At 55.2% G+C, this 24,735-nt stretch overlaps 1 protein-coding gene across 1 annotated transcript; it reads left to right on the forward strand.

Moving 5' to 3' along the window:
- The first annotated feature begins 1,022 nt into the window (after positions 1-1,022).
- On the forward strand, positions 1,023-24,735 carry ADRA1D (adrenoceptor alpha 1D). Its single transcript, XM_046679444.1, has 2 exons — positions 1,023-2,821; positions 23,055-24,735. The coding sequence occupies exons 1-2, from the start codon at positions 1,717-1,719 to the stop codon at positions 23,654-23,656; spliced, it is 1,707 nt and encodes a 568-aa protein (XP_046535400.1). The 5' UTR covers positions 1,023-1,716; the 3' UTR covers positions 23,657-24,735.

Genomic DNA, 24,735 nt, shown 5'->3' on the forward strand with positions numbered 1-24,735 from the left:
CCCTATGTCATTCACAGTCAGTGGGCACCAAGGCCATGAGTTCTCTGCCCCCTCCCAGACATCTCTCCAAACAGGCCCTAATCTCCTTGGCATGGCTCAAGACTTCCTCATGCCACACCTATATGGTGGCATCAGCCTCCCTGCTATCCCTCCTTTCTCTGCCACCCAGTGTCCAGCATGGTGTCTGCCACGTGACAGCAGCCTGGTTACTATTTCCATGTTGGCCAAATGACTGCTCTTTTTCTCTCTCCCTACCCAGGCCTGCTGGTCTGCAAGAGGCTCCTCAAACCCTCCCATCCACCTGTGTCCCCAGTTTCACACCTGGTCTGCTCTCTTTCCTCCTGGTTCAAATCCTGCCCTGCCAAGCCCCACTCAGCTAACAAAAGTAGGCACTGCTCTGGGGCCTCAACACATGTAACTCATCTAGCCTTCATGCCACTAGGTAGACACTACTCTTAGCCTCGTTTTACGAGGAGGAACTGAGGCACAAAGAAGTCAATCAGCTAATACCGGGTGGAGTCTAGACTTGCAGCCACACTGTCTGCCCCCGGCCTTAACTATCCCAGCCAAAGGGCCTTTCCCACCCTCCAGCACTTAAAAGAACCTCCCTCCCCTGAACGAGGCCACTTATTTAGTGCGGTAGGGAAGTTTTATTCCGACATCTGATATGGAGAATATGCAGTAAGTAACAGTGCAGAAGTCGGTGTATGCAAACCTATGTGTCGTGGGGAGGGTCCCAAGGCTGTAACCACATCCTCTCTTGTCCCTTCGCCCATCACAGGCCAGCTCAGGCATCTGACCCCTTCCAGGGCTCTCTCCACGCCACCGCATGGGACAGAGGTGTTTGAGACCCTCCTCTGGCCAGTGGCCTGAGAGAAGGAAGAAGTTGCTGCAGATCCATCCAGGCAGTCCCAGGAGCCGACCCGCCGCGGCACTGCGCGGTCCAGTCCGCAGTCCGCAGATCCCAGGCGCTTGCTGCTCTCTGGCGGCCAGAGCCAGGAGCCCGGAGACCCGGGGATCGCGCCTTCTACGCTCCGCGCACCCAAAGGCACCAGCGAGTGACCCAGAGGCTGGGGAAAGGGCGGGAGGAAGGGGGACGCATCTGAAGGAAAAGGGAGAGGGGGCCCGGGAGGGGAGCGGGAAGGAGCGCGGAGCGGACCGCGAAGGGAGAGGGCGGCCGTGGGCACCCGCGGCGAGGCAAGGGTGGCTGCCGTGGGACCGGAGTGCGCTCCAGTGCCGCGGCCCCTCCGGACCCCGGAACGCCCGCTTGCCGGCGCGCAGAGCCCCTTCTCCCAGCCAGGGTGGCGCCCCCTCCCTCGGCGCTGGCCGCCCCCTCCTCCTTCCCGGCGCTGCCCCTCCTCCGTCCCGCCCCCCGCGCCCAGTTGAGAGCGCCGCAGTGGCCGCTGCCTGCACCGCCCGGTCCCGAGCCGCCGCTTTGCCCGCTCGCCCGGGCACACTCAGAGAGCGGCGCGCGTCGCCGGCCCCAGCTCTTCGGGCCGACTCCACGGCCGGCCTCCGGGAGCCCCTGCAGCCGCCCCGGCCAGCCCCGCTCGGCTCGGGGGCAGCCGCGCTCCGCGTCACAGGAACTTGAACAGGACCCCGACGGGACCAGCGCGCAGGGCTGTCCCCGGAGCTCCGCGGCTATGCCCGGTGCCCCTCTCCCTGCCAGTGGCTCGTCCAGCGCCCGGGCCCGGCCCCCGACGGCCGCGCTTTGAGATGACTTTCCGAGACCTCCTAAGCGTCAGTTTCGAGGGACCCCGCCCGGACTGCAGCGCCGGGGGCTCCAGCGCGGGCGGGGGCGGCCCGAGCGGCCCGGCCGCCTCGGAGGGCCCGGCGGTGAGCGGCGTGCCGGGGGCCGCGGGCGGCGGCGGCGGCGTGGTGGGCGCGGGCAGCGGCGAGGAGAACCGGAGCTCCGCCGGGGAGCCGGGGGGCGCGGGCGCTGGCGGCGAAGTGAATGGCACGGCGGCCGTCGAGGGGCTGGTGGTGAGCGCGCAGGGCGTGGGCGTGGGCGTCTTCCTGGCCGCCTTCATCCTAACGGCCGTGGCGGGCAACTTGCTTGTCATCCTCTCGGTGGCCTGCAACCGCCACCTGCAGACGGTCACCAACTATTTCATTGTGAACCTGGCCGTAGCCGACCTGCTGCTGAGCGCCACGGTGCTGCCGTTCTCGGCCACCATGGAGGTTCTAGGCTTCTGGGCCTTCGGCCGGGCCTTCTGTGACGTGTGGGCCGCCGTGGACGTGCTGTGCTGCACGGCCTCCATCCTCAGCCTCTGCACCATCTCGGTGGACCGGTACGTGGGCGTGCGCCACTCGCTAAAGTACCCTGCCATCATGACGGAGCGCAAGGCGGCCGCCATCCTGGCGCTGCTCTGGGCCGTAGCCCTCGTGGTGTCCGTCGGGCCGCTGCTGGGCTGGAAGGAGCCGGTGCCCCCTGACGAACGCTTCTGCGGCATCACCGAGGAGGCAGGCTATGCCGTCTTCTCCTCCGTGTGCTCTTTCTACCTGCCCATGGCCGTCATCGTGGTCATGTACTGCCGCGTGTACGTCGTGGCGCGAAGCACCACGCGCAGCCTCGAGGCGGGCGTCAAGCGCGAGCGGGGCAAGGCCTCCGAGGTGGTGCTGCGCATCCACTGTCGCGGAGCCAGCCTGGGCGCAGACGGGGCGCACGGGATGCGCAGCGCCAAGGGCCACACCTTCCGCAGCTCACTGTCCGTGCGCCTGCTCAAGTTCTCGCGCGAGAAGAAGGCGGCCAAGACGCTGGCCATCGTCGTGGGTGTCTTCGTGCTCTGCTGGTTCCCCTTCTTCTTCGTCCTGCCCCTCGGTGAGTGACCCCTCTCCCACCAGCCCCGTCCCTTCCTTCCTGACCTTGTGGCTGTGCCTTCCTGGCACGCGGGCTTGGATGGCCCTCCCAGGTGGAGGGTGACTCTCCACCTGAACACAGAAGGTTGACTTAGTGACCTGCCTGGCCTCTTAGGCAGGTGTGCGTGCGCCACTTTGCGCGGGACAGACCAGGGGTTCTCCATGCTTGCGGGATTTGTTTTACAGGCTTCTAACTTTTCTGTCCTTCCTCCTTTTCATTGCCATTACGAGCCCCAGGCTTGTTTTAGGCTCCTGACCCTTCTAAATATAAAATGTCTGGAAATCTGTGTGCCCATGGTATGTGGTCAGCAGTGTATGTGCTGTCTACATATTACCCCGTCCTGAGCCCCTAGATATAAACGCCAACCCCCAGAGGTCGGTGCAGAGAGTGGGTGGGCCTCCATTGTTCTTGGCCTGCAAGCCCCGGCCTGTGAACATGCACATCGGCAGACATCAGGGGCCCGGCCAGCTTTCTCCCAGCACTCATTCAGTTTGGAAGCCACCCCCACTCGGAGACCCTCCCCAGTCGGTATCTGCAAATGCCCTGGGCTCTCAGTTCTGAAATCTCCTCTTGGAGGTGGGGGACTCTGTGGCGACAAGAAGGAAAGGGATAGGGGTAAATTATCAAATGGACAGTTAATACTGTTCCTCGTCGTTTCTTAAATTTACCGAGTCCTCTAGCTCTTCTGGTGAACTCTTCTATTTCTTTTACAAGCATCCCCGCAGTGCTGGGAGGGGGGCAGCTGTTCTCAGGGGCTTCCTCCCACCCCTCGAGGCCTCTCCTGGATGCCTTGGGGCTGGGTCAGCACAGGGAGGCGAAGGGGGACAGCATCTCTAGGGACGCATTTGCCCTGAGTCACTTCACCCACGGCTGCAACCTTAGCAGGGCCGAGCTGGGTCCTCCCCTGCCTTTCCCAGGCCTCGCTGCTTCTACACTCTGCGGCTGAGTCAGGAAAGGGACAATAGCCTCCCTCCTGTGCCCCTGCAGGCCCTCTCCACGCGGCAGCCAGAGTGACCTTTATACATTATAAATTCAAGTGTCACTCTCTGCGAAAACCCCTCAATGCTTTCCCCCTGCCCTGGGAGCAAAATCCAGACTCTCCTCCATGGCCTGTGAGAGGGTCACCTTCAAATTTGTTATGGTCTAAACCAAAATGAGACACCATGAATATTTATGCTGGGACCACAGGCACAAACCAGGACAGTGGGGCAAACCTGACATGTGGTCCCCTTCCTGTAAGGAGGGCCCTAAGTGACCTGTAAGGCCCTGAGTGACCTGTAAGGAGGCCGCCTCCCCTCTGGCCTCATGGCTTTACTGCCCTCCCCGTTGCTCACTGCTCGGGCCCTTCTGAGCCTCTTCTGGTCCCTTGTCCACCCCAAGCTCAGGCCCTTGCCCTCGCTCTCCCCTCTGTCTGGCCTGCTCCCCCCCCCACCCCGATCCCCCACTAGCTAACTCCCCATCCTTTAGGTCTCGGTTTAAACGTCCCCTCTCCAGAGAGGTCTTCCCTTCTGCCTCAGTCTCAGTGTGTCTTTCTCTGCTTTTTCTCCCCCGGGGGACAGGCTCTCTTCCTTTACTGGCTCCTTATCTGTAATGTGGTGTCCTTATCAAATGTGGGTGTCACTTGGTTTGGTGTCTGATTTCCCCCACCAGCCAGGAAGCTCTGCTAGGGCAAGGCTGTGTTGTCCCGGAATCCACAGTGCCTGGCATATGAGGAGCAATAGAACCCAGCAGGAGGACCACAGGCTCTGGCACCAGATAGCCTAGGTTCGAATCCCACCTCCACCCCTTACTAGCTGTGTAACTGCCAGCAAATTCCTGACCCTCCCTGTGCCTCTGTTTCCTCATCTATAAAATGGGGATGGCGGTGATGATAATCATGCCCACCCGTAGGGCTGTCATGAGACTGCAGGGAGGCATTGTATGTGACTATAACTGTGGCCCGTGGTGAGTGCCGTGTGAGCTGTTGCTTATATAGTAGATGCTCAATAGGAGGTAAGGAATGAATAGATCATGGGCTTGAAAATCGTTCAGCTGGAGGCTGCTGCGGGGGCCAGCGGAGAGATGGAGGGGGTAGGGGACAGCCAATAGGCTGGCAGGAGGAAGTCGGCGTGCCCCCCCCTTTGAAGCCCCCCCCCCCCAGGATTTAGAACCCCCAAGCCCACCACCCAGGCTCCTTTCCCCACCAACCATCCCCTGCTGTGGCCTGGCCCAGCTGTGCCCGGTCCCAGGTGCCCTCATGGCCACCCCCTCCCCCACCCCCTGGTTCACCCTGGTCCCCTGTGGGGAATGATCAACCTCTGTGTAGAATGCCACCTCCCTGTGTGGTCTTTCAACTTCTTTTAAGATTTCTAGTTACAGAATAATGCACAGATAAGGAGAAAATAATATAACAAGTGCCATGAACCCTAATTCCCCATGTTAAACAGATGTTAACATTTTGCCACATTCGCCTCAGGTCCCTTCCTCTTTTCAGTAGAACACAGCCGAAACTAAGCTGCCTCCTCCTGTGCTTCCTCCTTTTCTCCCTCCCTCCCCGGAGGAGAATCTGGTGTTTGTCACTCCCATTCATGTGTTAACTCTTACCACAAACATCTGTATCCATAATAATATATAGTACTGTTTTATGTGTCTTTAGGATTGATATAAATGGCACCATGCTGTGCATATCAGTCTTCAATTTGCCTTTTGCCTCCAGCGTTTTGGGTTGAGATTGCCCCGTGCCGGTTCATTCTAGCAACAGTATTATGTTCTATTTGAGAGGCTCATGGGGAGCATTGATGCGGTCTCCTGCTGGACGTTCGGTTTTTCTAATTTTTCACTGTTACAGTCGAGACTGCGAAAGGCTGCTGTTGTACTGAGGTCCAGAGCACATGCCCTCCTCTTCCAGGAAGTCATCCCTAACTTCCCATGGCCTTTGCCCCTTGCTGGCACACGCTGCTCTTTCTCAATCCCTGCATCTCTGCTGCTCCTCCTCATACCTGGCCTGGGGACCAGGGGGTGCCCTTGCCTCCTCCTTCCTGGCAGTCTGTGCTGTGCCCAGCCTCCCAGGGCACCTCATCAAGCCCCGGAACAGAGCCCAAGGCCACTGGTGGAGCTGAATTGAGTGAAATCTGGCAATAATGAGTAAGCAGGACAGAGGCCAAGCAGGGAAACAATATTCTGATCTGACGTGATGTGGTGTGGAGGCCAGGACAGCAAAGAGAACAGGAGGGCAGAGCCTGCAATGGGGGCAGGAGGGGCCTGAGGGCTGTGCAGAAGGAAAGGGAGCCAAGAGATCCTGACACCTCACAGCCCTTGGCCCAGGCCTAGGAGGAGGGAGGTTCCTTTGAAGGAACAAGGAACATTCTAAGCGGCAACTTTTTGGGTGAATGTGGAATCCAAGGGGCCGGCATATCTTGGTAGGAGGTGCCCGTATGTGGTGGGGGGTGGAGGCCATTGGACCTTAGATAAGAGGGCCAAGGATGGCGCTGTTGCAGAAGCAGGAGCGTGGGGTTCAGTCTCTCAGAAAGAAGATGGAGGAACAAAGAGAAGAGAGGGGCTGGGGATGGAGCCTTGGGACCACCCACTTTGAAAGAAGCAGAGGAGGCAGAGAAGTGGGCAAGCAAGAGGAGTGGCACCTCCCTCCTCCCAGCTCTGGTACCCACGCCAGCTGTGAGGAGCATCAACGGTGGAGGGACTGAGAAAGAGCTGTGTGTGCCAGCAAGGGCCATAGGCCATGGAAATGAAGGCACCCAGTAGGGCCACAACTTGCAGGTTGTGGAGCAGACCCGGCTGCCCCTCACCCATACCTCTGTACACAAAGCCGGGTGGAAGAAGCAGCCTCAGATGCTGCAGGGACACAGCCAGTGAGCAACTCCAACAGCCCAGAGGGCATCGAGAGCCTTAGGAAGGGGGCCCAGGACCCCAGAGGGACTTTGGCACAGGGGGCTGGGGACTGCCTTCTATAAACTTGAAATGCTGTGGGTCAGGCCAGAGTGGCAGCAGAGAGAGACATAGATGGGGTGTCCTGAACCGTGAGACCTCTGGGGGCCCAGGTCGCTGGCCAGGAGAGACTAGGACACAGATGCCACCCACTTAAAACCTTTAGGGGCCCAGAGAGGGGCTGTGGATCATCCGCACACCTCCGGCTGCCCCCTTTCTCCTTGAGGAGCAACTGCAGGGCCTGTGGCAGGCAGGCAGAGGGCCAGCTCAATGAACCCAAGACGTCACGTGTCCGACCCTGCGATTCCTGGTAGCAAGGCCAGGGAGGTCCGCACCGGCTCTTCCAGGGCACCCGGGGAGTCACATGTGGACACAGGAAGTGCCATTTGCCCCCGTGAGAAGGCGCCCACCTGCCTGACGTTTTTCTGTGCTGATGCCCCGCTGAGCCGCCTGCTCCGTGCAGAGTGACCACGCATCCTGGTTTGCCCAGGACGGGCCCAGTTTATGCCTGTTGACCAGCATGGTTGCTAGGAGTGCTTCCTTTACTCTCAGAGGTGTTCCAGTCTGGATGATAGAGTATATGGTCACCAATCCTTGGTGCCTTTGGAGGAGGGGCTCTTGGCAGCCCTGCCCATGACAGATATGTACCCCGTGTTCTCACCCCCACAAGCTGGCACCGTTCCGGGTGCCTTGGAAAATCACAAGACATTATGTAAAGGTCCCTCCCTACAGGGGTCCTTTAGCCCCATGTCTAGAGGAGTCCAAACTTGCAGAGTGCGTATGGGAGGGGCCGTAGTTAGGGCCTGCTGCCTGAAGCTTTTTGTGGAGAACCCCTGAGCAAGGGGACACTGCACAGGGTGGACCCAGCTGGAAATCGCCTGATTAAAACTCTTCCCCCCGACACTTAGTACAAGAGTCCCCTACCCCCAGAGGTCTTGGCTGGCCATTTGGTGTAGAAATGCCAGTCTCCCTCCCTGTGGGTAAGAGGGGGAGAGAAGGACTGGAGAAACCCTGCCCCAGGCAGCACGCATCTGCAGGAGAGCTCCCTTCCTCTCCCAGGCGCCTCCAAGGCCACTTCTCTCGTTGATGTTCTCATGGCAGCAGCACCTCACTGCGTCTGGCTTTGGCAGGCCTGGCAAGTGCCCCCCCGAGCCATGCCCAGAGATCAACCTGTCCACTGAGACCTACACACACATACACACACACACAAGACAGCCCCACCCCTGTCATTCCTAACAACTACAGGCAGACCCCTGACTCCTGGCCTGCACTCCTGGTTCTCTTTTGTTGGGCAGTCACCAAGCCTCTGTGGCCTCCAAGTCGGCCTCCAAATGTGTCGGTAACACAAAGCAACGGCAGAGGCTCAGAGCCCACAGGCCCCTCCCAAGTACACCTCAAGGTGGGCAAGCTGTCCAGAGGTTCTGATATCGGAAGTCCCAGGACAGTCCAGCCAGCGTCCCAGGCCCCCACCTCCAGCCATCTGTGAGCCATACCTGGGCCTCCTTCTCATACTTTCAGCCTAGGCCCTGTGACATTGCTGCCTCCCTGCCCCCCAGATTTACTCAGGTGCTCCCCACACACTGTGCACATACCTTTATCACAATGCACTGTAATCATCAGTATTCCTACACTTACCATAAAGTGTGGGGGTAGAGGAAACTGTACATATGTAGCCATGGAAGAGTGGAGGTGTTTGTGGGTGCCCTGTGGTTTGGGAGACCTGGAACGTAGAGTCTGTGAGAGGAGGGGTCACAAGATGAGGCAAGACTTTTATCCATCGATAGGAAAATGGATAAATAAATCATAGTGTATTCATTGACTGGAATACTATACAGCTAGGAAAAATAACAAACTTGATGCCCACAACATGGATGAATTTCATGGACATTATGCTGGGCAAAATAAGCCAAATCTGAAATTAAAAGCATCCATAACATATGATTCTGTGCATGTAAAGTTCAAAAACAGGCAAAAATAATCAATGATGAAAAAATCAGGATGGTGGGTATGTCTGTGTGTCTGTGTATGTGTGTAGTGGGTGGTATGGCCTGGAAGAGAGTGCAAAAAAACCTTCCACAGGGCTGGAATGTCCTATATCTTGATCTCGGCAGTGACTACATTGGTGTATGACATATAAAGTCATCAATCTGTACTCTTGAGGTGTACGTACTTTATGAACTTGACTGTCAGTGTCTTACACATTAGTGAGAGAGAAAGAGAGAGAGAGAGAGAGAGAAGGCGGGAGGAGGCAGGAGGAGGCCGTGAGCCACACTGAGGCAGTGGTGTCCAGGTGAGAAGGCACATTGGGCAAGTGGGTGTGACCAGTGAGTTCAGCATGTGCATCTAAGTGTTGGCCTAGGGCCAAAGGCCTCATCTGCACAGGCTCCCTGAGGTCGTGCAGGGGCCCAAAGATGCGGGGGAAGATGTGCGAGGTGCTTTGTGGCAGGTCCTCAGTAATGGCATCGCTGTGCCTTGGCCCAGAAACCTGAAGAAGAGGCTGACATTACGTCTCCTCTCTGTGCCTTTGTGGCACCTGGCACGTAGCCCGGAAGATGTGTGTAGAGGGAGGGAGCAGTGGAGCCCTGGCTGCTTCACGTCCTGCCGCCAGGGTCTGGGTGGCAAAGCACAGACCTCTGTCTTGTGTGTGTGCTAAGAACCCTTAACATAAGATCTACCCTCTTAACAAATTTTCAAGTATCCAATACAACATTGTTAACTGTAGGCACAATGTTGTACGGCAGATCTCTAGAACTTACTCATCTTGCTTAACTGAAACTTCATGCCTGTTGATTAGCAAGTCCACATTTCCCCCTCCCCCAGCCCCTGGGACCACCATTGCACTCTTTGATCCTGTGAATTTGACTATTTTAGACACCTCAAATAAGTGGAATCATGCAGTCTTTCTGAGACTGGCTTATTTCACTTAGCATAATGGCCTTCTATTTAAAGCCAACTGTCCTTGCTAGTGATGGGTTGGGGATGGCCTAACCTAAAAGAGCCCATTTATGTGGTCTAAAAAATTTTTTAAATAAAACAATGCACATTTATTGAGTGATTACTATAAATAAGCAATGAGCTAGGTTTTGGGTTTGGGTTTTCTTTTCATTTTTTTTAATGGAAAGTTTCAAGCACGTATGTAAGTAGACAGAACAGTATGGTGATCCCCAGGTACCCGTGACCCAGCTTCAATAAGCATCAACCCAAGGCTAATCTTGCTTCATCCCAACCCCCACCCACTTTCCCACTAACTGTGGATTATTTTGAGGAAAATCCCAGATACTGTATCAGTTCATCTGTAAATTCTTCAATATGTATTTCCAGAAGATAAGAACTTTGTAAAAAAAATAACCACAATCCAGGCCAGCCCCAGTGGCCTGTTAGTTAAGTTTGGTACGTTCCATGTCGGCAGTCTGGGTTCAGTTCCCAGGCATGGACCTACACCACTCATCTATCAGTGGCCATGCTGTGGTGGCAGCTCACATACAAAAAGAGGAAGGTTTTCAGTGTATGTTAGCTCAGGGCAAATCTTCCTCAGCAAAAAAAATTAAAAATAACCACTATCCATTATAACACGTAAAAATAATTGTTTAATATCATTGAATATCTACTTAATGTTCAAATGTTGCCTGTTTCCTCATAAATTTTTAGTTAGTTTGTTTGAATCAGGATCCAAAAATAGTATATACATTGCATGTCATTGATTTGCCTCCTGGGTTTCTTTAATCGATAACATTCCCCTCCAGATTGTCCTAAGGAGTAGCCCACAGTCTGGAGTTTGCATCTGCATAGTGCTCTTTTGTGTATCCCTCTGTTCCCTGCACTTCCTGTAAACTGGCTTGATCAGATTCAGCTTCAGCGTTTTGGGCAAGAATTCTTCTCTTTTGTGATGTTAAGATTGATCAGGAGTTCAGGTGTGGTCGGCCTGATCTTCCATTGTAAAGTGTCTCATCAGCCTCTCCCCTGCTGGTTTTAGCAGCCGTTGTCCATGGCCTGGACCCATAATATCACTGGGGCTTAAAGTGGTGATATCTGAATTCCGTCATTCCTTCTGCATTTATTGGCTAGAGTTCTGAAAAGAATTCACCACCAGCTGTTTGGTTACTTGAAATAGCTGCTTGGTCTGCACAGGAGAAGCAGGAGAGCTGCTCGATGCTCCCCTTTCTCAGAAGAGTCAGTTCTCTAGCAGTCTTTGCAAAGAGAACCAATAGGTTTTTTAGTACCACGATAAAGTGATTTTTAAATCTTCACGCATTAAAGACATCACTGTTTGGGGTTGGCCAGTGGGCGACCTTTCAAGTGGTTCCTGAGACCTTTGGCACCATCCAGAGTCTTGAGCACTTCCTGCTTTCTAGTCTGATGAGATGTTCCAGGCTCAGCTTGTGCTTTTTTTTGGCCCTGGACCTGGAAGCAGCCATTTTTCAAAAGAGCCCTGTCCTCTTTTAGTGGAAAATGATCCTATCAAGACCACAAACTGAGCTCTCGGCTATTCATTGATACTGAGTTGGTCACTGATTCACTGAATAGAGCTAGGGAAAAAATTTTGTTTGTTTGTGAAAGAAATATATACCACTGATGGGGATGGACTTTTGACCTTGAGCACAGATCCCTCCTCCCCGAGAGTCTTATCTTCTGCCCAACTCCTACTGCTATGTTTGTCCTAAACATTTGATGCACTGTTGATCACTCCGCCTCATTCATTAAAGACTTGGGTATTGGGGCCACATGCTTTCTCTCCCACTGTCATCCCTACCCTGGTCCTTGGGGTAACTCCCATGCTGACACCCTGGCCTAGAGATTAGTGACGTCCCCCTCCTCTCTTCCTCCCAGGGCCATGCCCTGCCCATGTGTCTACCTCAATCTACTTCCCCTCAAATCCTCAGTGAATCTGCACCGCCTGAGTCCATCTGTTCATTGGCTTCCGTTACACCTGCTCATTGGCCCCAACCTTGACCAAGCCTTCACCTCCCTGCCCCTTGCCTTGTCCTCCAGTCAGTTAGGCATCCCTTCCCTGGCCAGCTCGTCCCATGATCCATCACTTCACGCGCTCTTGCCATCTTTAACTCCCTCACCTCCACCTAGTTCTTTGAGCCCCAGACTCTGAATCAGGCCATTTCTCTGGGTGGTACACAGTGGTGTACTGATGAATGTTTAACAAGTGCCTCTGGGATGAGGGCTGATGTGTGTGTCCGCCCATTACCACGGTGTACATATTCCCACCATGGTCCATTTCGAGCTACCGAAGAGACATCAACAGGCTTGCAAAATCCTGAAAATTTAACAGTCAGCTCTTGTGAGCCAGGGCAAACCGGAGTCTAGCCGAGCACTCGCTAAAGAAAAATCACCCTTCCATAGTCAGGCCTCCTCCCCAGGGCAGCCCTCAGGGTGTCCCTGGTCAGTTCTGAATCTCTCTCCACCCCCTTTCCTTCCTAAGGGATCTCACTCTGTGGGTTCCTGCTCAGCCCTCCCCTCTCCTCTGCCCACACACGGCGTGCAGATGTGTCCACAGCTTCTCTCGAAGATGATTCGCCCTCAGCCCTGTGGCCCGTTCACCCTCATCCCCTCCCCTGCCTTCTCACTGTAATCTTTCCTCCTTTTCACCTTCTTGCAAGAATACCCCTTGCTATTTACTTCTTTTAAAAAATATTCTGATATTAATCTTAATCCTAAATACCAGAGTTGGGATTGGAACCCAAGAGTTCTGGCTCCAGAGTCCTTGTTACTTCCTCCCTGGGTCAGAGGTCAGGCTGGGGCCACGGTAAAGGGTCAGTTGGCAGCCATGTTTTACGCTTTCAATCTCACCAAATGCCTCAGCCCCCGCACACATCCCCCAGGCTTGGTTCCATGCTTCTTTCTGCCCCAGATCCTGGCCTCGAGGGGGTCCTGACCATTGCCATGGGACACAACCACTTCCTGTGTGGGCTGAGCCTCTCACAGACCCCGGCAAACCCCCAGAGGCCTGAGCCCTGCCCCAACCTGCTCCATGAGCTATCTGCCTGCCACAAAGGTCCCCTGTGACAGCTGAAGGATTTGCCTGCCCTCGCTTCGGCGGTGGTGACCCAGCAAAACAGGGTCCTGGGCCCCTGAGAGCGGCATGGGGCCTGGCAGGCGGTGCCCAGGCAGCTCCCTGCTGGAACTCCCGGATGGCAGCCACTGCTGGGGACCTTCTCTCGTCTGCACAGCACTGATCTGCTCAGACCCAGGAGCCGTTTGTCACTGCAGCCCCAGAGCAGAGGCTCAGCTCAGATCCAGGTCCAGTTCAGCTGAGCACAAGGGCCATTTGGCAGGGACTTCAGCCTCAGAATTTTGGGTGTGGCCACTCGAAGGCCACAGATTAGGGAATAAGTGAGTTAAGAAGTGACAACAAAGAGCAGAAAGAAGAGGGAGAAAGAGGGGTGGCTGAAAGAGAGCGAAGGGAGGAGAGGAAGAGGAGTTGAAGGGAAATGAGTAGGGCCCGGTATAGGACCCAGGCAGGTCTGTCACTCATCTCTCTGCCTTGGGCCCCACCAGGCAGCCTCTGTGGCTCTAGGAGCTGCCCCTGCCCCTCAGCCCCACAGCCACAGAAGGGTGTCCAGGGCCAGACCAGTGGTTCTCTGTCAGCCCCACAGAGCTCAAGGGACTTGAGACAAACCTGGGGGCACAGAAGGACTTCTCATCTGTTCCTGGCCCATCTTGAGCCAGAGAACCCGCCAGTTCCCTCTCACCATGGAATTTGGCAGTGCAAGGAATTCAAGAGATTTGGCTTAGCACAGCAGGCCCCACAGTGCCCTCAACTTACCCCTCCATGTCTTTATAATCCATCTGAGACCTGGACCCTATCCAAGTCACCTCTTCCTTACAGCCTTCCATGATTGTTTCTGCTTCAAAATGGCCTTGTCTCTTACCCCTCTCCATTTTCCCTTCTCTGTTCCAGTTATCCTAACTTCTTGGTTGTCCTTCAACTTTCAAGAGTTCCCTGCTGCCTCAGGGCCTTTGCATGTGCCCTTTCCTCTGTCTAGAATTCTCTTTCCTCAGAGCTGCATGGCTCACTCCCCCACAGGGTCTTCAGGTCTCAGCTCACCTGTGCCTTATTAGAGAGGCTTGTCTGATCCTTTAGAATATAGCAGAGAGGCCTGCTGTGGGCAGAGGTCCCAGCCTCTCTAGGAGAGGGAGCTTTTGAGCTCCAGAGTCTGAGCCACTGAGTGAGCAGCTGAGAGAACTGTGAGAGAAGAAAGGAGTCTGGGGCTGAGAATTCCCTTTCTCCTAGCCCTGCTGGCAGGAAGAGACCTGAATATCTAGGAGAATGTGATATTTTTAACCCCTCTAAATCTTTCTGGCCAGAGGGAATGGCCGCCTGTGGTTAGAAAAGTCACTGATGATGGAGCGGGTGGGAAGGGGGATATTTCCTGCCTGATATTTCATGGTCAGCTGCAAGTTATAAGCAAGGCTGGCTGTGACTTCTGATGTTCTGCCAAGAACAAGTTCCCTTCTGGTGATGCCAAAGGAGGCGGTTGATCACACAGTCCGCCCCTTGGCTTCTGAGCTGTCACTCCTTGGCGAGGCTTGGCCAGAGTGGCCAGCTCCAGCCTTAACTGGCATCTCAGTGGCAATTCCTGGGCCTGGCTGTTGCTGTTCCTTAGGAGAGGGACCTGGCCTGTGATAATCCAGGCTGCAAATCCCCCCCCAACTTCACAGGCTGCCTCCATTTCCCCAACAATGTGTAGGCCAGGCTGGCCCAGCCAACATTCCAGAGAGTGGGCCTACCTGGTGACACAAGAGAGGCCCTGCCTCTTCTGACCAATGGCACCTCTGGATATTAGCTCAGACTCCAGACAGAGGTACCCCAACATAGGGAATGGGGGAAGGCAGGTGGGAGCAAGCTTGATGGAGACTCACGTGAGCAAAAGTCAAGAAGCAGAGAGCAGCAGGCAAGAGTTGTGTCCGTGGCCATCCCCCACCTGCATCCCTACCGCCTCTCCATTTCTAGGCCGGTAGATGCATCCGCTGCCCCACTCCAAGCTGCCTGTTGAGTGGGGGAAACAGACATGGATGTGCACACTCATGCCCTGCCTTTCCCAGCAGGGGGCAGAAGAGTTGAGACAGCAGCCAAGGGATAATCCCTGATCAGAGATTAGGGACCAAGCAAAAGAGCATGAAGACACGCCCACAGAAAGAGTGTCTTGGGCCGGGTTCCTAGACAGGGGTTCTTATGCATGTGATGGACTGAGGGAAAGGGAGGGAGCCAAGGGGAAGTAGGATGGGGTAGGAAAGAGCTAACCCCAGCATGTGGTCCTGCCCGGAGCCCTGGAGCCAGAGCAGCAGCACAGGATCGCGCCACCTTGAGGTGAGGGGCCTGGCCTTTTCCATCCCCATATCAGTCTGTCACTGGCTATGAGCTGCCCGCTGGGTGGGGAGGTGTCTTCTCCCAGTAGCAGCAGGTCCCATTGGCTGAGGGAATTTCTCCAGAGAAAGGGCAACTAGGAGTCGTTAGTAGCCAACTGGGCGATGGGGCCACCTGGGCGGGGCACCAACACCATTGCCTTCAGACCTTAAAGGTGACTTTTGAGTAAAGCCTTGAAGGAGGGGAAGGAAATGGCCAGGTGGCTCTCTAGGGCTCCTCCCAGGGGGGTGGGGTCTGTTTGACGCTCTCTCCTGAGACAAGGCTCCAGCAAACAGGCAGCAGCCCAGCCCTTCTGAGTGTTCTGGATGGACATGCACGCACAGGAGCCAACCCTGACGTGACAGGCCCCACAGGGCACCCTGGAGGCCACAGAGAAGGCCAGCAAACGCCACCTAGCCTGGTGGTGGCAGAATTAAGAGGTGCTCAAGGCGCACACACTCCAGAAACCACTGTTACCTCCCCAGACTCCCCCCAACGCGCCTCCCAGCCCCGCCACTGGGAAGTCGAGTTAATCACAGAAACGCTCCCAGAGAAGGTAGTTCCAGGCCTGAGGCTGGAGAAGGGGGAGACCAGTATGGGGAGAGGAGGGAGGTTGTGCAGAAGGCCAGAGGTGGGGATGGGCACGCTGCCCATGAGGATGGGCACGCTGCCCATGGGGCAGCTGCCGGAAGGAATACAGCGAGTGTTTGAGGCTCCTGACCCCCAGCACCCCCGGAAGACCAGGGCAAGTTCTATTTCTATCTTTACGTGATGTTGCAGGAAGACCAAGCGCTTTTGGGCTAGACCAACTCAAGTTCAAATCCTGACCCTGCCACCTGCCCTCCGGAGATAACTAGAATCCTTCTGCACAGTGGGATGCCAGTGCCATGAGAATTAAATAAGTACAACATACAAGACCCCACGTGGACCCAGGGGGCATTGATCACTCGGAAGGCATTAGCTCCCATTTCCTTCCTGCTCACTTCAGAGGCCACCTACCCAAACACCATTATTCATTCATTCAACAAATATTTTATGGCCCCTGCTCTGGGTCAGGCACTTGTCTTAGAGGCTGGGATAAAAAGAACAATTGATCCCATCCCTGCTGTCAAGGAATCTAGAGCCTAGGAGAGTAGATAGAGCAGTAACAAATTTTATTAAAATGCAGGCATGCATGAAAAGCCACTGACCCCAGGCTTGGGGGTGGACGCCTGGCACGAGGCCGCAGGGGTGGGTGGGAGGAAGCATAAAGCATTGTGGGACCGTAGGGCCAGGGCTGAGCAGAAAGGCAGAGGAGCCCAGCCCATGAGCAGACCTGCTGTAGCTTCCTGTGGCCAAACTTGGAGGGAGGCAGGATGAAGGCAGCGCTGGGTCCTAGAAAGCCTTGCATGCAACACAAGACAGTGTGGGCTTACTCCTGAGAACCAACGGAAGCTACTCACAGTGTTCAGAGGGGAAAGGAGAGAAACCAGTTTTTCAGAAAAAGCCTCCAGCAGTTATGTGCAGATTGGAGAGGACAGGGGACCACTGGGGGCTGTCAGAGCCATGTAAACAAAATGAGATGCCACACGAAGCAAAGGCTTCAGGAAGGAGGAGAAGGGGGGACCCAGTAGAGAGAAAGTCAAATGCACTGGATGTGGTGACCAGTTGGACATGTAGGGTAGAGAAGAGGGACTCATTCAGCAAACTCAGCAAGAGTTGAGCACCTACTGTATGCTCAGTGTGCTCATGAGGTCTTCTGGACGATGGGAGGGCAGCACCAAGCAAAACAGCCACAAGTCCTGCCCCATGGACTTCCGCTGCAGGGAGAAAGACGACGGACACAACGGAGAGTAACTCAGATCGAATGGGAGAAGGTGCTAAGTGCCACAGAGGACAGTAGGGCCAGTTGAGGGGGCTGGGGAGCGCCGGGTCAGGGGACATTGCAATTGTAAATGGGAGGTCAGAGAGACCTCACTGCCAAGGTGAGGTCATGAGCCATGTGGCTATCTTGGGGAAGAGCAAGGGCAAAGGCCCAGGGTGGGAGTGTGTCTGGCATGTCCAAGAAGCAACAAGGAGGGCAGTATGGCTGGAACCGAGTCGGGGTGTAGGAGAAGAGGCTGTGAGAGGGGTTTGGGGGCCACATGTGAGCCGTGTAGGTCAGGCTCTTGCCAGAGGGAGAAGGGCAGCTCTGGGAGGGTTTTGAACCTGAGGAGTGACGTAATTGTTTATATTTTTAAAGAACCACTCTAGCTGCTGGGTTGAGGATGGATGGCAGAGGGCAAGGGTGCAAGCAAGAGACAGTGGGGAGGTGCTCAGTTACTCAAGAGGAGAGATGATGGTGTCTCAGACAGGGTGGAGGGCAGTGGTGAGTTCCGACCTCATCACCTTCCTCTCTGCCCTCTGTCACTCCATTCCATCCACACCAGCCTCGTCATTGTTCTGTACACGTACCAGGGCCACCTCAGGGCCTTTGTACTTGCTGTTCCCTCAGCCTGGAATGCTTTTCCCCTAGATGTCCACATGCCTCATTCAACTCTTTACTCAAACGTCACATTCTCGGCAGGCCTTCCCTGGCCACCTTATCCAAAATTTATACAACCACCCCCAGCACCTGCACGCGTGCACACAGACACACACCTCCCATCTTCCTTCTCTGCTTTACTTTTTCTTCTTAGCATGTTTTATTATCTGATATGTTTGCATTTTCCTTGTTGATCCTATGTATTGCCAGTCTCGGCCAGTGAAATGTTACTTTCATGAGGGCAGGATAAGTGTGAGATGTGAGTCGGCACCCACGTGGAGATGTCTGGGAGGCAGTGGGATCTATGAGTCTGGAATTTGGGAGAGCAGTCTGAGCTGGAGATACAATTGTGGGCCCTATCAGCCTAAGACAGTATTTAAAATCATGCACCTGGATGAAACTGCCAGGAGAAAGCAAAGAGAAGAGATTACAAGACTCTTCTCAAAGGGCACTCCTACATTTAGCATGGGGACATGAGGGAGAAGCAGCAAAGGAAACTGACACAGAGTAGAAAATCCAGGAGCGGCGCCATGGGAGCCACAGCGAGATGAGACAAGAGCAGCATCCGCAGGTTGGGGGGCCTGGGTGGGGTGGAGCAGAGCAATGGAGTGAAGAGCGAAAAGCAGATGCGAAGAGGAGACCGCAGGTGTGGACGGAAAGGGTGGGAGGAATGAGGGCGCAGCTGTGACAGAGGCAACTCCCGGGTGACTGGCAGATCGAGAGCTCCAGAACAGAAGCAGGGACGCTAACCTCGGGTGGTAAGAAAGGTCTTACCAAGGAGGAAGGCAGGTGGGGAAGGTCTGAGCGAAAGCCCAGCTTCTTTGGCTTCTGTTTTCTCTGTGAAACAGAAAGCGAGATCAGCTGCTCTGGAGAAGGCGAAGGGGCGGCCGCAAGGCTTGGAGAGGAGTAAAGGCTCACAGGAGCCGGTGCCAGAGCAGGGGAGAGTGGGCTGAGGATAGGCAGTGCGATTGCTGGAAACCCAGGACACCCAGCTGAGGTGGGAGCCCAGGGAGTAGGCAAATGGCTCCAGAGTTAGGATCTGTCTGGATAAGTACAACCCAAGTCCAGAAGGACGCGGACATGGGAGGATTGAGAAGAGAACAGCTCAGGTGTGAGCGAGTAGGAGTTTCAGCTGAGCAGAGAGGACAGGAGAAATCCAAGGGGCTGGCAGAAGGTCAAAGCACAGATGAGAAAGAGAGAGGGAACAGGAAGCTGCAGTCAGCAATGGAAAATGAGTTTTAAGTGAAAAAATGAGATGCTCAGGTTTATGTTTTAAAAGGATGCCCCCAGCTACTGTGTGGGGAGCAGGGTGCAGGGGCACAGGGAGCAGGGAGCCCACTTAGAAGGCACCGCAGGTAGATGATGGTGGTAGCTGGGAGCTGGGGTGGTAACAGGGGGTGGTGCACAGTGGGGGGATTCCGGGACCAATAAGGATTAGTGATGGATAGGATGCAGAGTATCATAGAAAGAGAGGGGTCAGGATGTAGTAAGCACCTACGATGTGCCATACGTGATGTGGGGAGCTTACCACTTAAGGATAAGACAGTTACCTGCAATGTTCTTGACACTTAGAAGGGAGTAGATGTGCTGGAGGGGAGGTCGGAGTACAACTAACTGCTGGGTTGGGAGGGGGTGGTATAAGGAAGGCTTCCAGGAGGAGGTGCCACTGGAGCTGGCACTACCTGGTGGAGAGAGGAAGGGCGCGCTAGGATGAGCATACGCAAAAGTTCAGAGGCAAGATGGGGAGCCTGCTGCGGCCAGAGAGCAGCGAGAAGTCAGTGTGGCCACTTAGCTGATGCACTTGAAGAGAGAAGTAAGACTACAGAGAGAAGCAGGAGCCACAAGAGAAAGGAGAGCGAGAGGGTGATGCTGGGGCCTGGGTGGAGAGGTGGGAGGGCATCCCACGACGGCCTCTGTTTCCACTGACATCTGCCAAACTGAGTTAGCACCGCTGGGCTTCATCCCCACAAGAAAGGCTGTGAATGATGGTGAGGAGTGAGAGAGGGAGCCAGCTTGAGGCAGAGAAGCGAGCTGCCAGGTACTGAGACAGTGGCCTTGTCTCAGAGGCCCCACCTGCCCATTGAGGCTTTCCTGTAGCTGGGCTACCGGGGGGCTGGCAAAGGCGTGTGCCAGGCAGCTGGAGAGGGATGAGAATGCAAGACAGGGGAGGCAACTAGTCAAACTGAGTAGCCATCACTCAGCGTGGCTGGGGGAGGAAAAAGCTGGGAGTGGCTGAGAAGGGACTTGTCCACTGATGCCCCTACAGCAGGAAGCATTGCAGAACAATGCCCATGAGCCAAGTGCCCACTGTCAGGGGTCTCAGGGCAGTTACCCGTCTCATCTGTGGCATGCAAAGGGGAGGGAAATGCCCACAACCCTCTGTGACCCCAGAGATCCTTGCAAGAGGCTGTGGGCTGATGAGAGAGTGCTGAGGGCGGCAGGAAGAGGGAGGCAGGGTGCGGGGAGGCGTCAGGGGTAGACTGCAGTGCTCTGGGCAGAGGTGGGTGTGAGCTCAGAACTGCCATCCGCGAGGGGAACAAAGCAGCTGCTGCCTGTGGAAGCTGCAGCCCAAGGCACAGACATCTGTATTTTCCAGGCAAGATGTCCACACCCGGTGGGCAGAGAGATGAAACAAGGCTGTGGCAGATGCTGTCAGTTCCCCGTCCATCTCCCCCGCACATGGGTCACCTTCCATCCGAGCACCTGCCTCCATCTCTTTGCCCAGAGGCTTTCTCTGACCACCAGGATCCTCACCGTCCACCCAGGCAGTAGGCAGGATGTTAGGAAAATTAACACCCGAGGGAGCAGCCCAACCAATGACTGTTGGGAACAGGTGTATGGATGCCCACCTCCCTCACCCCACTGAGGGGATAACTGAGGTTCCTGTTCTCCAGTCTCCCAGAGCTCCCAGTAGGATACACTCCAGCTGCCCACAGTGGTGACTAACTTGATAACTCACCTTTTATTGGCTTCCTTCTCTTCCCTGTTTCTTTTTCCCACTCCACTTCTGGTGTTTCGTTTACCGCCCAAATTAACAACTTGAATTTGAATTCGTGTCTCCAGGCCTGCTTCCAGGAGAGCCAAAGTAAGACAGAACCTCATCAGGACACAGTAGGAAAAGCTTGGAGCTGAAAAGCTGAGTTTGAATCCGAGCTCCTTTGTATGTAAGAGTTCTCAGCTCGCAGTGGGCTTCTGCACAGGTCGGTTGAGCATAAATTAGAGTATTAATATTTACAACAAGGCCCAGGCCACACTACGATATGCCGTGGCACCCACCCATCTGAATCAAAACCACGCTGATAACAATGCCCTTTGGCCAGCTTCAGGCTCGCCGCTGAAAGCATAGTCCACTGATTTGTCATCCTGGGCTAAATATAAAAGAATTGTGGCCTGAGTCAGAAAGTTATTTTCAGCACTCTGTCTTACTGTGCAGCCACTGAGGGGTGCTGCTCTGAGGGCCACCTTCCTGGAGGCTGAGGTCAACCCTGGTGGCCCCCACATTCCAGGGACAACTGCCCTTGGAGTTGTCTCCTTGACACACCCTGAAACACCACATCCTCTCACAAAAGCCACAGAAATAGGGAGGGGGGAGTGAATAGACACCAGTACTTGTTAAGAGCCTACTAAGTGCTGGGCCCTGCAATTTATGAATCTTCACAAAATCCCTTCCAGGGAAATATTATTGCCCATATTTCAAGGAAAGGAAATTGAGACTTAGATGGCCAAAACACTTGCTCAGGGCTGCATGACCAGGGTTTGAAGGGCCTGTTCCCTGCGATGCTCTGTGACCTCCTCTTTCTCCACAGTGTCTCTTAGCACCAGGAACTCTCTAGATGGTGGGAGGTGGGTGATAAGCAAGGGCCCCCAGGTCAGAAAGGGGGGCATGGTGCCCCCTCCGTAGGGGACCTTGCTCTTAGTTCTTTTGAGGCAAGGGGAAGAGAGAGCAGGTCCCATGATTTGTCAAGGACCCTACCCCTGGCTCACTCAGCCTGTCACCTGCAGCTTCTGCCCAGGATGGGACGTCCCTGCCATCTACCCCTTGCCCCTGCTACTGCTGAGGATGAGTGAGGATGACAGAGTGAGCTCTGCTTCCTGGATCTTTGCATTTTGTCAGGTGCCTTTTGGAAACATGACTCCTTCAGTCTGTGGGAGGGATGCCAGGGGAGAGGTTTGTGGGGAGGAGGGTCTTCCTGGAACAGCTCAGACCCCAGCGCCCCCACCCCTCCTGCTTGGCACTCTGCCCCATCAAATCTATCCCAGAAGCTTCCCTGACCACTTCCATTGAGACAGCCCCACTGTCCTGCATTCGACAGCCCATGGGCATTGTGCTTATTGAGGCTTAATTCTAGGCTCGCTCTCTCACCTGCTTAAAAACATCCATGGCTCCTAACTACCCACAAAGTGAAAGTTGAACTTCCCAGCGTTTAAGGCCCTTCACCATTTGTCCCAAATGAAGTTTTCTGAGAGAATCCTACAGGTCATTCCCAGGCCCCAGATCTTCTTGCCCACCTGTCCCCACCTGCCCCTTCCACTCCTAACACCCTCTGCCTCTCCTCATCCTGGCTGGCTCCTGTGAGACCCCTGGAAGCCCCCTATCTGACACGCACATCCTAAGCACCACCGTCACCCCACCTGCGTTCCCATGATATTTTATCCACATTGCTACCAAGGGCGCAAGGCCATGTTTGATGTGAGCCCAGCCCAGGGCCAGGCATGGGGCAAGCCTTGGGCACATTTAATTCAGAGGTTCTTAATGCTTTAGGTGCTAGGGACTGTCTAGGCATCTGGAGAAGCCTGTGGGGCCCTTCTCAGAGTCACATTTTCAAATGCACATGAAGGATTCAGATGAAACCAATTTCACTGACAACCTTGTCAAAATATTTTTACGTGAAATTTGTGATGTGGTAATAAATACGCTCCTACACTAAGGCAGTAAATAAGATCTAGTGGTGCGTTCTAATGACTGTCATTCCCAAATAGGGAGGAGCATAGAGAATATTTCAGAATATCGGCAACAACTGAATGTGACAGGAAAATATCTAAAGACCTGTTCACATTAGGCTGAACCATATGAAACTGCCGACATGGCACCAGTTTTGAGCTACTAAAAGGGCGATTTCATATGGTCTCATCTAACCCTACTCCAGTCCGCCGCTTACACTCATCATTAAGGGAAATGCTCAATTTCAGGTAGATGTGAGTAGAACTGAAGATGATTATTTTTCCTCAGCCAAGTTCATGGATCCTCGAATTGTATCAGGGACCCCTTTGGGGAGAGAGACTTTGAGAGCCCCTAGTTGATAGCTCAGCCAGGGTCCCTGGAGGGTGGGGAGGGTCGCCCCTTTGGGCCCAGGGGCTGCCTGGGCCCCGCTCTGCTGGAGCCTCTAACCGGCGTCAGTCTCTGCTCCCCGCAGGCTCCCTGTTCCCGCACCTGAAGCCCTCCGAGGGCGTCTTCAAGGTTATCTTCTGGCTCGGCTACTTCAACAGCTGCGTGAACCCGCTCATCTACCCCTGCTCCAGCCGCGAGTTCAAGCGCGCCTTCCTCCGCCTCCTGCGCTGCCAGTGCCATCGTCGCCGGCGCCGCCGCCCCCTCTGGCGCGTCTACGGCCACCACTGGCGGGCCTCGACCGGCGGGCTGGGCCCCGACTGCGCCCCCGGCCCGGGCGCCGCGCCCCCCGGGGCACCGCTGGCCCTCACCGCGCCCTCGGCCCCCGGCTCTCCGGGCACGTCCGAGGCACAGGCTCCGGTCGCCGGCCGTCGAAAGCCGCCTTGCGCCTTCCACGAGTGGAGGCTGCTCGGGCCGTTCCGGAGACCCACCACCCAGCTGCGAGCCAAGGTCTCCAGCCTGTCGCACAAGATCCGCGCCGGGAGCGCGCAGCGCGCAGAGGCCGCGTGCGCCCTGCGTTCGGAGGTGGAAGCCGTGTCCCTAGGCGTCCCCCAAGACGTGGCCGAGGGCGCCACCTGCCAGGCCTACGAATTGGCCGACTACAGCAACCTCCGAGAGACTGATATTTAAGGACCCCCACCGTCCCTGAGCTAGGCTGGGGAGCGCGCTGGGGGAGGGGAAGAGGTGGGGGGCGGGACATGGAGAGGGAGGCTGGCTTTGTTCAAGAGGCCGCGCGGATCAGGGCGGCTGCACTGTGGCTTCCCTGAGGAACTGAGGAGGGGCTGGGGCCCCCGAAGGGTGGAAAGATATGAGCTGCTCCTGCACACAGGTGTCCCAAGCTCCTTTCCGAGGAAGGGGCTGCGGGCTCCGCAGGGCCATTTGCTCCCAAACCCTGTTTGAGAAACACTGCCCCATCCATGCCTTGATCGCTGGATAGACAAATCCAAGTATGGACAGGCGCCTGCCCCTCCTCTTGGGGAGGAGAGAGCACAGAGGCCCTGCCTGGGTGCCCCAGTGCTTCCCCAGGGGAAAAGTCAGTGGGGCCAGGGCTTCTCAATGGACACAGTTTCTCCCTACTGCCGACTGGAGGAACCCGTGGACCTGCCACCGCCACCCACAAGCTTTGGTGGCAGATTGGATGACTGTCCTACCAGGCTGTTGTATTTACCCATGGGCCCACTCTCCCTACCAAGCCCCTCCGCACACACCCCTTCACCTGGACCTGGACCTGCCCCCATCACCTCCCCCAAGGGCCTTACTGTTTACACTCTGTACATAGCTCGTGTGCCTGTGCCCATCACTTCTCGCTGGGATCCAGAGCCATCAAATGGGGAGAGCTTTATGTGTCATTTTGAGACATATTTATTGGTAAGAGTACTTTATTTTGTCCAAACTGTGCAAACTGCCCCTCTTTAGCTTATAACCCATAAAGAACTACTTTGGTTTTTTTCTAAAATCTTTCAAGTACTAAAGGCCCACAACAGGATAGATTGGGTCTGTGTTCACCTTTCTAGTTTCAACTTAATTGTCTCTTTAACTGATAGCTGCTGTCCTTTGAGACTTCTAGCATGATCAAAGGACTCAGGAGTTTTGTTGGGTTTTAAAATTCACATGATTAGTTTTGGGAACCAACCATAATCATAAGCACAAATTTTCACTTTGTCAGTCTCCCCAGATCTATTTGTGATGCTCTGAGGGCCTCAGTGAGG

This window comes from Equus quagga, chromosome 12, assembly GCF_021613505.1.
Source record: "Equus quagga isolate Etosha38 chromosome 12, UCLA_HA_Equagga_1.0, whole genome shotgun sequence".
NCBI classification, from domain to species: domain Eukaryota; kingdom Metazoa; phylum Chordata; class Mammalia; order Perissodactyla; family Equidae; genus Equus; species Equus quagga.

Coding starts and splice junctions, on each gene's coding strand:
- ADRA1D (XM_046679444.1), top strand. CDS start 1,717: ATGACTTTCCGAGACCTCCTAAGCGTCAGTTTCGAGGGACCCCGCCCG. Junction 2,822..23,054: donor CTTCTTCGTCCTGCCCCTCG/GTGAGTGACCCC, acceptor TGCTCCCCGCAG/GCTCCCTGTTCCCGCACCTG.